Source organism: Heptranchias perlo, chromosome 10 (genome assembly GCF_035084215.1).
Source record: "Heptranchias perlo isolate sHepPer1 chromosome 10, sHepPer1.hap1, whole genome shotgun sequence".
Classification (NCBI taxonomy): domain Eukaryota; kingdom Metazoa; phylum Chordata; class Chondrichthyes; order Hexanchiformes; family Hexanchidae; genus Heptranchias; species Heptranchias perlo.
In genome coordinates, this window is record NC_090334.1 from 44,879,198 (window position 1) to 44,892,029 (window position 12,832).

At 37.3% G+C, this 12,832-nt stretch overlaps 1 protein-coding gene across 1 annotated transcript; it reads right to left on the bottom strand.

Moving 5' to 3' along the window:
- Positions 1 to 227: 227 nt before the first annotated feature.
- cgrrf1 (cell growth regulator with ring finger domain 1) lies at positions 228 to 12,771 on the bottom strand. Its single transcript, XM_067991591.1, has 6 exons — positions 12,661 to 12,771; positions 12,430 to 12,569; positions 5,169 to 5,346; positions 4,201 to 4,348; positions 3,491 to 3,598; positions 228 to 1,361 (listed from the first exon to the last, which is right to left on the bottom strand). Exons 1-6 carry the CDS (start codon positions 12,762 to 12,764, stop codon positions 966 to 968), a joined length of 1,074 nt encoding a protein of 357 aa, XP_067847692.1. The 5' UTR covers positions 12,765 to 12,771; the 3' UTR covers positions 228 to 965.
- Positions 12,772 to 12,832: the final 61 nt, after the last annotated feature.

Sequence of the window (12,832 nt, forward strand, 5' to 3'; positions counted from 1 at the left end):
ATCAGTATGCAGATACAGTAATGTTTCCCAATGGCTCAATAAAGAACCACAACTTTAAAATGGATGATTAACTTCTTTAAATTGCACAGCTCCATTGAAATAGTTTAGAAGTAGAAATGTAATAGTTTATGGCTCGTAAAAGAAAACCATAGATTAACGGCTTTTTGAAACAAATATATATGTATATATATATATATATATATATATAATTAAACACACACACACACTTCATAATTTTATTATTCTATCAAATTGTTGACCTATAATACAATTTCAAATAACCCACATTCTTAGACATCAATATTGACTAAAAGAGGGTAATAATTCACATTCTGTAATCTTCATTGTTCACAAAATACAAGTAGTTTTCATTTTAAAAAGCTAAAATATACATACTGTACAGCATACAATTAGTTTCCGGGTGCAATGCCTACTTCAAAGTTAGCTTTAAGCGTAAAAGATTAGAAATACAGAAACATAATGAGTCTTGTAATATTTTAACTTCACTTTGGCGTACATAATCACTAAAATCCTTTAAGATTGACAGAAAAATCAATAAACTGGCCCCCAAACAGTAAAAAGTTTAAGATTTGAACATACTGAATATTAATATTACTAGAGCTTGCAAGAACCTGAGACAAAATTGTGGTGCAAGATACTAGCAGGAATAGGTCAATATTTAAAAATAAGTCAAGTTCTGATTTACTTAGAATAAGCAGTATAGATGTTTTTGTAGTATTGGAGTAGTTTAAACTATTAACATACTAGTTAAATTAATTCAATTGTTTTTCCCCTACACAAGAAGATGTGCTGTCCTGTCAGGATGCCAGTAATACCTTTCGTAGCTTGTATAACTTCACTACAGCATCAAGGCTTCATAACTGTAGATTGCATATAAACCTTCAATATTGGTAAAAGCTATATTTGTCTATAAGTTTAATTTTTTTCAATTAAAGATCAAGCCTTTAATTTGCACCATTGTGAATGTCTTCCTCATCAGGGTCTTCCCAGATAGCTTCAAGTATTTGATTATCAGCTCCATCTTCAACTGTATCAACCTCTTCCTCTATTTGTACTCCAGAACTTATGAGGGCAAAGGATTCTCTAACAAACTCTCTACACATGGGACATTGCTTGAAGTAATTCACACAACAGTCGCACAAACAAGCGTGTCTGCAGGGCAGCAGAACCCAGTTCACAGCAGCATTCTGGCACACAACACAATCCTTGCTACTTTCTTTTCGCGAGTCAAGATCCTCTTCTGTGGTGCCAAATTTTTCCAGAAGTTTTTTGTCCAGACCATCAGTTTCTGAAGGCTGCTCTACAGGTAAACTGCTATCATCAACAGATACAAAAAGTCTCTGGGTAATAAAAATTAGAAAGTTTAAACTTCTTTATTAAAAAGGAAGGTGCAGATTGTTATGCAATTCCTTTACTGAAAATGAATTAGTGGATTAGTTGAACAGCCAGAGCCAATGACGTTGCAAGAAATCTTCAGGATGTCCCAAAGTACTTCACATCCAATAAATTACTTTTGATGTGTAGTCACTATTGTTTTGTAGGTAAATGCAGGACATCGAGAGAACTCATTGGTCTTCTTCAAATAGTTTCATAGAATCCTTTATGCCCACCAGAACAGGCAAATAATCTCATCTAAAAGATGCCACCTCTGGCAATGCAGCACCCCCTCGGCACTGAAGTTTCAGCCTAGATTGGCATTTTATCTGGTGTGTCACAAATTATTCAATACAATCTACATACTGATGTTTATTCTGTTTAATACTACATTTCCACATTAATTCTTATTTGCTAATGTTTGTAGAGGATGGATGATACATGGCTTATAATGTAATTTCTTGGCCTTTTGATAAAACTTGCAGGTTACTGTTCATATTAGGAGACATTTCAGCGGGAGGGACGCATAAAAGGTGAAGAGGGAAGAGAACAAGCACTGGGAGAATAGCGTGGGGAAATATTACTATGAAATACTCAGAAAAAAATAGCCAGAATACACACAGAGAAAGAGAAGACAGACATGTTAAAAAAGAAAATCAAGATGCAGAAAGGAAGACAGACACAAAGTTAGCAGTTAAACTATATTGTAAACAGGGAAGGTGTTAGCACCTGCAGAACAACGGTGACAATTTACATGCCCTTCATTGAAAGCAAAGCATCTCAGATGCCTTTACAGGGTGGAAAAGAAAGATGGACACGAAGTAATAAAAATGAATTTTGTATGGGGGAGTGAAGGGAAGATTGAAAAGAAGGGTTTTAGGAGGGTTTTGAAAGCAGGGTGCAAGGTGGCAAGGCAAAAAAAAAATTGGGAGAGTGTTCCAGAGAGCAGGGGCCATTAAGGTCTTCATCTTTCAAATGTAACCATGTCTATGTTGGGATAGCATGGTGAAGCAATCATGCATGGTAGCACAACATAGGTTTGCATCTACAGTTTTTCACACCAATGAGTTCCTAATCTTTGCTCAACCACAACGGGAGCCAAATGTCTCCTCACCGGCAAAAAGAAATCACCAGGCTGCTCTCATTTATGTCTTACAATCTGGTTCAGGGCAACACTGGCAGATTCCTGAGAACAGATCATCCACCCACTTTCTATCGGTGCCCGGCCTGGCAAGGCCATGAGGACAGAGAAAATAATTTGGAAAGCACAGCATTCATAACCTCAAGTATTTATTGCAATAAAAAATTCTTAGTTTTATCGTTCTATATAACTGATGAACAGCCACTTAAACAAAAGAAGCAATGGGAGCAAGTTCATTCAGAAACTCCCATTAATCTATCAATTAAATTGGCAGTATCTAAATTTACCTTAAGACACTGATTAATGGTACAATTTTTCTTTGAAATTCCTTAAAAACTATGACCTATAGGGAGCTTTGCCAAATGGCTCAGCAGCTAAAGGCTAAATCATACAGATGCCAGGTTAAAATCCTAGTTTGTGCTGAATTCTCTCTGCTGGGGTAGCAGCACGAATATAATTGGCCTCATAAAATCATAGCTGTTTACAACATAGGCCTTTTTGCCCATCATGTCTGTGCTGGCTCTTGGCTAAAGCAATCCAAAATTAATCCTACCGTTCTGCACTCTCCCCATAGCCCCGTATTGTTATGTTTCAAATGTTTATCCAGTATTCCCTGACTAGAAGAGGGCGGAGTAGAAGCCAGGAATTCTACTCCTGATTGTCATCTTAGCTGATTTCCAAACATGTCCACCTATCTATTGTTCATGCTTGGGAATCAGCTAGAATGCCCCCCAGTCAAATAGCTTGCTAATACTCTCTCTCAAGGGAAGAGCATTAGGAGAAAGATGAAAAAACAAGTTAGCCAAACTGTAGTATGCATACAAGCTGTGATTCTTTAGCACTTGTTTTACCCTCAAGCATTCAATGTAATTAACCATAACAGGTGAAACATTAGCATGTATAGCTGATTCCATTCTCCTGTAGTCACTACAATTGGCAGAATGCAAAACCTACCTTAAGGTCGTATATGTGACCGTGGGCAGTCAGCAGATACTGGTATAAGATTCGACAGGTGAGTTTGTATTTCTCATCAGGAATATGAATTACTGTTACCATAGAAACCTGAAGATACAGGAGTCATAGACATTGTGAAATTCAATTCTGTTTATAACAAAAATAATTCATTAATATGTTGAATTTGTACTGGTAGTCAGGTGGATACTTTTCTTAACCAACTTTATCACACTGTCTGGATAATACACAATATAGGCACAAAATATTTCTAATAATTTTTACTCTGCTGAGCACCAGATCAAAAATAACAATCTGACATTTCTAGCTTCTCTCAGCCAAGGCACAATTGACTTTCAGTCTTAGACTGAGGGGAAAATGTGGGAGAGAAAAAAGTTATCAGGTGACTCCTCCTGAAAAGTGTGCATGGGTGGACGGCTGATAACTGCATCATCAGGCTGTGCTTTGTTACTTCCTTGCTTCCTGTTGACAAAATCTGGGCTCATACATTAATTACCGCATGAGCAAAGCATCATCGACCCCTACACCAGTGGAATCATATCCCAAGATGTGTCACTGTTTTCAGGGAAGGCAGGCAAGCACAAAAATTGTAAATTAAAAATAAGACTGCCTTTTCAACCAGCATTTAACCAAACTCTGCATTTTTTTTTTACAAAAGTAGTTTTTAAAAGACACTCAATAAATGCACTTACAATTTCATAAATGTCCTGGTCTTCCTCTTCTGCTAATGTCAACAATGCTACTAGTGGATATCGTGTTCGAGGAAGATTCCCAAAATCTTTAATCGCTAAATATTCAGGCAGCTGAGAGAATTTTTCATCATCACTTTGTTCCTCAATACTAGTGCAATATGTTAAAGAAAATAATTCCTAAAGCAACACTGCTACATATACAAAGGAAACCGCAGTTCTCAAATTGTAATGTTACAAAACAAAGTCTTAAGAATTTTTATTTGCTTCTCCATAATTTGTTCTAAAGCAAACAGCTTGTCACCATACCTTCTCCTTAACCTTGGAGACCACAAAGTATTGTACAACTCAAACTAACATTAGTTAAGTGCATTAATTCTTTCGTAGCCACACAACATTCTGCCACTGTGCTGCACTCCATCTAGTGGTCCATTCAAAAAGTGAAACTCACTCACAACAATGTCAGCTAAAGACAGGTAAGTCACGATTCTCATTGTAAAGCAAGTGTACATTGGTCACTTGGAAATTACAAACACAGAACGATGAAGTTCTTTGTACATTATTTGGGATTATAATAATCCAGTTTCCCAGTACTGTGCAAACAGTATTATCTAATAATTTACGAAAGCACTACAGCAGAGACCAACTGTCATTACAGTTTGTTGAGGAAGGTTAGTGACATATGACAAGCTCTGTATTTTGATATGCCGGAAAATATCCTTTTATAGCAGTAATTTTCAACCAAATTGACAATATTCCCAGTTATTAAATACCATTTAATTTATTTTGTCAAATTCCTAAATTGAAATAGCACTTGCAAATTCTTCCAATTGATCTATTTTTGTGCTAAGTTTAGATCAAAAAAACCAACAAGTTACTGCACGCTATCTGAAATTGGTTAATATCATTCATAAGTTTGATATTTATAAAATAGACTTAGTGACCTGTTCATCAGAAATGGAAAAGGATACAAAAATTCTTCTCGATGGAGATATTCTCTATCTACTGCTTCTTCTAGTTTCTGTGGCACCTTTATTCTGAAGCAGTAAACATGTTTTTGTAATCCTTCATGGAGTTTATGAACATTGCATCCCCAGTAGATAGTCAAAATACATTTCTCTATGCAGTGAGATTTGAGGCTTATTCCACCTGCAAGGAAATGCAGAATTGTTTTTCCAGAGATATCAAACCAAGTCCAAAGTATTCCCTTACATAGATGAGCTAGTTGAAAAGTACATTAAAAATATAGATACTGACAAATAAAATTTTCATCAAAGACCTATAAAGTTAATATCTTCCAGAAGACCTGATTTGATTTTGTATAGATATGTTGGACCTTGTCCCTCTCTCCATTATCATTCAAGGTTAAAAAGTTCCTGTTATCCTAGGAAATAATCTAGCACTATAACCCCAGTGTATTGCAATCAGTAGATTTGTTCACAAGTCTCACATCTTCAGTATTTTGTTTTGAGCAAAGCACAAAAATTGGCCATAACCAATTGCAGTTTCAATTTTTTTTAATAAAAATTGGAAAATTCAACACTATACCTTTAAATACTAAAAAAGTACAGGTTAAAATACAGCCACAAGTTTGATGCTTTTATAGTTTTAAATAAGCACAAGTGAAATAAGGAACTGGTGAGCTGACAGTTTCTGAGTGAGATTAAGGAAAGTGAGGCAAGTACTCAAGTTAGAGAATAGGATAAAAGAAATGGCCAAAATTTAACACAAGTAAAAAAACGAGAGAGAGCGCTAAAATATATATCCAAGAATCAATGGGGGTAAAAGAAATAGAGAGAAAATATCTTAAGCTGCCCGTCAATGAAACTGACCAGATAGGGAAGTATAAAAGAATAGTAACAGAGCAGTCTGGTAAAACAAAAAGAACTGTTCAAATAACAAGAGATAGAAAAATAAGAGCAAGAAAACCCCAAGGTGGGGAAAAGTAAGATACTTAGGATGGCTATGGAGACAAAGACAAGGGAAAGCCTGTCAGAAACCAAAAGTTCAAATAAAAAGAGAACCGTTGCAAAAGGTCTGAAGAGGGACCCGGAAAGTTATGTTAAACTAATTAAATTGTATTTCTGTTCTAATTATGTCCTATGAACTATATTGTATATTTAAAATATAGACAGGATTTGGTCATTTAATAAATTTACAACACAATTTTATATGGGTGAATCAGTAGTAGCAGAAAGCACGTTAGTTCATCAAAATTGAGTAATAGGGTTGTTAAAAATCAATACATGGAAAGGATTTGTCACAGTAATCATTCTTTAAAAAACACATGTACCCTGCAAAAAGTTAATCAAAGATTAAAAACTGTATACTTCTAGGTTAAATTATGAACTCTATGACTCAGAGACTAAACATTTACCATTAAATTCATATTATAAAGCACAGAAAACAGAATTGAAGCAGGGACCACATCCCCGTTACCAGTAAAAAGAAGGTTTAATGCTGACATATAATATTTAGTCTTCCAATGAGTAAAAAGTTAAAAATATGAACAAGCTCTTTTAATTATAGTAAGTTTAACAGCTTGCCAAAGTGCAGAAACTGCTTGGTTGGAAAATAATCCCCACCTTCCCGTCTGACCAAATAATATAAATATGCAAATGTGCAAATGTGCAACCATGTTACCCCACACCTTCAGAAAATAAGTAGTGAACACACAGGAACTTTTGATAGCATAGAACTCTTTTACTTATCCTCCTTTCCCAGCTTTTTCTCTCATCCCCAGAGGAGATATATGGTAAAGACAGAATGACTCTCAGGCCAGCTTATAGGTGATGTATCACTGTAGTTCAATGACAAATCATCCTCTGATTATATTCCCCCTCTTTCCTTGTAGTGCCAACCAAAGGCAAGCCGCCTCCTCATAAGCAACACAACTAAAACTGGAACTCAGCAAAGTATTGATTCTGCATCTCTCCATTCTGTAGTACCGCCTGTTGGTAATCTAACACACACAGCATTTTCTTCTGCCCTCCCCTTCTCTTTTCTTTCCTCTTCTCTGAAGGTGATGAGAGTCATGCTGAGGTATCGTTCTATTGTCACCAGCCCATCCATTGCATGCTAAAGTCTAGTAGCCATTTTTCATGTGTAAACTGAGTGTTGGCATGCAATTAAATCTATGGGGTATCATCGATGATTCTGACCCTGTCCTCATCGGATTTCCCTCCGCTCCTTATTCTATTTTATAACCCAGTAAGAACAGATTTAGCTCTTGTTAATTTTAATTATGATCCTGTACGAATGTTCTTGCCCTTTCAGCTCTTCTTAATTCATGTAGGAATTGATAACCCATGCAATCCTTATCCAACATTGAATTAAAGTGTCAAAATAAAGCAAACTTTGGTAGAGAAATTATATTCTGTCCTAAATAACTTTAGCATGTTCATGATTGCACCAATGTTTATGTTTGTTACGTCAACAAAATTGACCTTGGTCTATAAAATCAACTGAAATTGGATATCAAGACAAAAATCACTTCTAGTTTTATCTTAAGTATAGCCATCAAAACTTTACAGCATTAGAATACATGTGCAATGAAGTAATACATGAATCTACTTATATCTCACAAAATTCAAAAATTCTTTGTAACTGCTGCCACGTAATGTGACAGCATAATATTTGCTGAATAGGCAAACCAAATCATGCTGACATGATGTACATTTCATTTTGCTGGTGGGATTGACTTTTTGATGCTCACCAAGATAAAAGATATGAATGAAAGAGCTTCTATTCCCAGCACAGGTAGACTTATGGTAATGCTTCTTCTGCATGGTCCCAACAATGCATTTTAATCCAGAATCAGAAGAGCATCTTCAATTGCACATGCGTGGTACTTCTATTTGCCACATACCCTCACAGCCTCAGAGTCAAAATTGCAGTTAGTGCTGAATGGTAGCTAATTTTATGCTGTGGCCTCAAGCGCACTAGGAATCTTGAAGAATATCCAAACTCATTTCACTTAAGGAAACACAGCCAGGAAGGAGAATAGATTCAAAATAGTAGTGAAAGGATAACCTACTAACAGGCTCTCAGTCAAAAAGGATCCTTGTTTTGGAAATAAATTCAATCTATCGGACGTCTGCTTTGGTTGGGGAGAGGATAAAAATTTACTTACCTCAGCTTTCCTCATATTTTCAAGCCAAAAAGTTATTCCTGGGGGAACTCTCTTGATGTTCTCCTCTTCTGCTTCGCATCTCATTCTTCAGGCAGTAACGTTAGCCATGCTTGACTTAATTCAAAGCTATCACTTCTGAGGCCTCCTGAGTTTTCATGCTCATGCTAGTAGGAGAATTTTATTAAATATAAAACTTAAGAAACTATTCTGAAAAAATGTTGAACAAATTAGGCTATATAATTTAATGGATCTACTTTACAATTCCTGCAATGATAATGTATTTAAATCCAGGTGGCCTGGCTTCAAATTTGACCAGGTCAATGTTGAAGGACAGAAGCAGTCAGAGAACATCAAGAGGGAGTGTGCTATCCAAGAAAGCTAGGGCCAGATGTTGGGGGGAGGGGTGAAATTCAGATAGACCATATGGGCACAGCTACAGAAATACAGGCACGCTTATCTAAAAATCAAGATACATTATACCCTCACCCCTCCAAAAAAGGAATTTTTTTTAGTTAGAGAGAGTTTAGTTTTTCTAATCTTTGCTTTTTGGCACCTCCCACCAAATCAGCCCAAGGCAAACATGATAGGCAGCTGATCATACCCATTCCATGGATAGTCTGTGAATTTTCAACATTTTTATTTGCATTTTATTATCTTTTTTGTAATTGACTTATTTTTCCTATGCAAATTAAAGTATTCGGCAAAATTGCATTGTTTGCATAGTTTCTGAGTCATATTAGTGGAAGAAATGAAAAACCAGGTTCAAGACCTGTGACCAGAAGCAACAAGAGGCAGACAGTTAAAACCTGGCCAGGTTGAAAGAAGTGAAGCCAAGAGAGTAAGGCCAACCACTACTGAGAAGCATTTTCCCTCCAGGTAGTGTCACAATGATTGACAGCCAGGCAGAGTTATCTTGAGAGAGGGTACATGTGAGAGACAGAGAGAAATATAGTGAGAGATATAGCATGCGAGAGAGAGAGAGAGAGAGAGAGCAAGAGCGCAAGGAGGAGAATGGAGTTCGTGGCCCAAGCTGAAAACAACGGCTTTGGTCTTCCCAATGTTTAATTGCAGGAAATTGTGGCTCATCCAGGACTGGATGTTGGACAAGCAGTCTGACAACACAGAGCAGCAGAGGGGTTGAGAGCGGAGGTGGTGGTGAGAAGAGTTGGTTGTTATCAGTGTACATGTGGAACTTGACGTTGAGTCTTCGGATGATATCAGCAAGAGGCAGCATGTAGATGACTACTAGGTGGGGACCAAGAATAGATCCTTGGGGGACTCCGGAGGCAACTGTGGGAAGAGAAGCCATTGCAAAAGATTCTCTGGCTGCGGCTGGTTAAGTAAGAGTGGAACCAGGCAAGGGCAGTCCCACTCAGCTGGACAATGGAGGAGAGGTGTTCGAGGAGGATAGTGTGGTCAACTATGTTAAAGGTTGCAAAGTGGTGGAAAAGAATGAAGAGGGATAGTGCACCCTCCACAATTAGAGTAAAATAAGTATACACCAAAGAAAATAATTGTAAGCTAAACACACAATCCCCAAAATGGATGAAAAGACAATTAAAATGGCAATAAAAAGAAAACAAGCCATAAAAAGTCAGCAAAGGAGGGGGAGAGCTCTGGAAAGTATACAAGAATTTTCCAAAGCAGGTAAGAAATGTTTAGAGCTACAAAGACTCTAAAGACGAATAAAGCCAACAATATTAAACACAATACTGAACAGCTCTTCCAGTATCACTATAATAAAGTATCAGAGGGGAGGTTAGAACTCAAAAAGATATAGTAGTGAAATTAAAATAGTTTAAATATTAAATTAATATTTTCTGGATGTATTCACTACATAGGATAAATCAGGAGGATCCAAGACTGAAAAAATCCCTTGGGCCAGAGAGTGTGTATATCCTAGGGTGCCAAAGGAGATGAGGGAGGAAATTTGTGGGCACTGGCTATCATCATGGGAAATTGTTGAGCATTGAGAGATCCTACAGATACATGAATGTTCTTGAATTTAAAAAGATAACAAATTTGATCCAGATTTATAGGCCCAATCTGACTTCCAAGTGAAAGAAGGATGTGGGAAACCATCTTCAGTAAGTAGCCTCATACCATTTGGGCTTTGCAGCAGATGCACTACAATTCGAGGACATTGCATAGCCATGCCTAAAAATTGGCCAAGTGATCTACCTACTTGGGTCAGAAATTGCTGAAATGCCGCATTTTGTGACGCGAGACGTTAATTGGACTTTTTACCTCACAGTTCAGATCACACTGTATTTGTGCCGCAAATTGCTGGAATGTTGTAACGATAATGGTGCAGCAACGTTAATGTCGCATCTGGGACCTCGTGAATGACATGCCCAGTGGTCTATCTCCTTAACCAATGGAAACAAAAGGAAAGAGAAAGAAACAGAGCCAATGACAGAGAAGGAAATAGGGTGAATTGGAATCAAATTAGATACAGAAAGAGAAATCAAGATAGGGACAGAAAGAGAGACAGAAAGGAAGTGAGAAAAATTAAAAAGAATAAGCATAGGAAGAGGACATTGTAACCCAGCTGTGTTTGGCAATTGTTGTATTGATCCTTGAGAAGTTAATGAGGGAATGGCAGGGTAAGTGTGCAAAATGTACAAACATTTCTCTTTCTGTATCTAATTTGATTCCAATTCACCCTATTTCCTTCTCTGTCATTGGCTCTGTTTCTTTCTCTTTCCTTTTGTTTCCATTGGTTAAGGAGATAGACCACTGGGCATGTCATTCACGAGGACCCATGAATTACAGAACCAGCGTCCATTGTGATCAGGAACATTGGAAGTGCTTTCGTAAGAACATAGGAATTGCTAGACAAAAAGTGACCAAGGTCCATCTAGTTTGCCTTCCATCATCTTGGTAGTTGCATGATGCAATGATAATGGAGTTGTTGACTAATCATAGCAATCAATCACTATGAATTAGTCTACAACAGACCCAGATATGATACGAGGAAAACCCCAGTGGTGGAGAGCTTTGGGAACCATAGGTCTAAAGTCACCATTTTCCTCCCATGCTACACTTACCACGTTATGTCTCAAAATATAATTGTATCCCTAAATTATTTTCTGAAATAAATCTAATTTGCATTTCTGAGTATCAAAACAGCCTTGCATCCTGAAAATGACTGCCTTCCAATACTAACAGGAGTGCGGATGGTCAGACTGGCACAAAAATACTGCCAAGATAGATTAAAAAGTTTAAAAAACATCTAGGAACAATTCACTACTTGCTGGAGTGAGACTGCACAGCTTCATTGTACCCTTTCTGGCCTCCAAGGTTGAGTGTCATTAACACTTACAACATAAATTACCAGCCCTAAATGGCTGCGGCGAGATAGTAATTGTTTCGCTTTTGTCAAGGCTAATGGCAGAGATCGTCTAGCAATGTGTAGAGAATCGGAACTCATGGCATATCTCTTCGCAGAAAATTGCTGGATTTTGTTTACAAACTCAATGGCGAGCGTCGTTAATGCGTCATTATTTTTCCAGCAACTTCTAGCCCAAGATGTACGAGGTCAGGGTGAGATGTGCCATCAGTATAACTCAGATCTGTCAAATACATATCGTACTATACAGATACAGGTTTCACACTTTGTAGCATAACAGCACTTGAGTGAATTAGAGATGTTTTATATGCAAAATTTAAACAAACTTCATAACTCTAAGCATTAGGGGTCAGAGCTAATCCCTGAAGGTATTGGCTGACAGAACAGAATTTCTTTCAAATTAAATATACATTTTCTTAACTACGTCCAGCTGCTTCTCAGCAAGGTAGAAATATTTATCAAAAACGAAGGGAAACAACGTGTAAGAAAATAAATTTGTTGGTAGGTTTTCCAATAACGAAATACGATATTAGGAAAGATAGATAGGATGTTTTTGACAAAGTAAACTACAAAGGATGCCTTCGAACTCTGAAGTGTGAGCACAGGTTCCCAGAAAATGGACCTTAATACCACGAGTTATCTTTAAATATTTAGACTATGTTGAAGACAGAATATATGTTCAAAACATATTGCAGCAAATAAAAGGTTTAAATAAACCATTTTTAAAAATCCGACATGGTACAGTTACCTGTAACTGATGCAGAAACGGAGTTTATAATGTCCAGTGTAAATGGGTTTTTCACCTGCACCATGCGTTTTCTCTGCACTCTGGCACCAGACTCGGTCTCATCTGAATTCCGGATTATTACAGGAATATCCCAAACAAACCTGGTTTGGAAATAACATTACGGGTTCGTTATTATTAGGGCTCTAGGAACAGCAACGACTTTTATTCACAACACCTTATTCTAACACTTACCATCCCAATATCACAGCGGTCGTAACTAAAAAGCACACGAAGATGAGAGTTATGTAGAAAAGCGGCGAGTACTCGTACAACATCACCAGGAACACCGCAGCCATTGGCCTCCCAGCAACCGCCAGATACTGGCAGCAGCTACGGCAAGTGCAGCAGTACAAAAACATCCGCA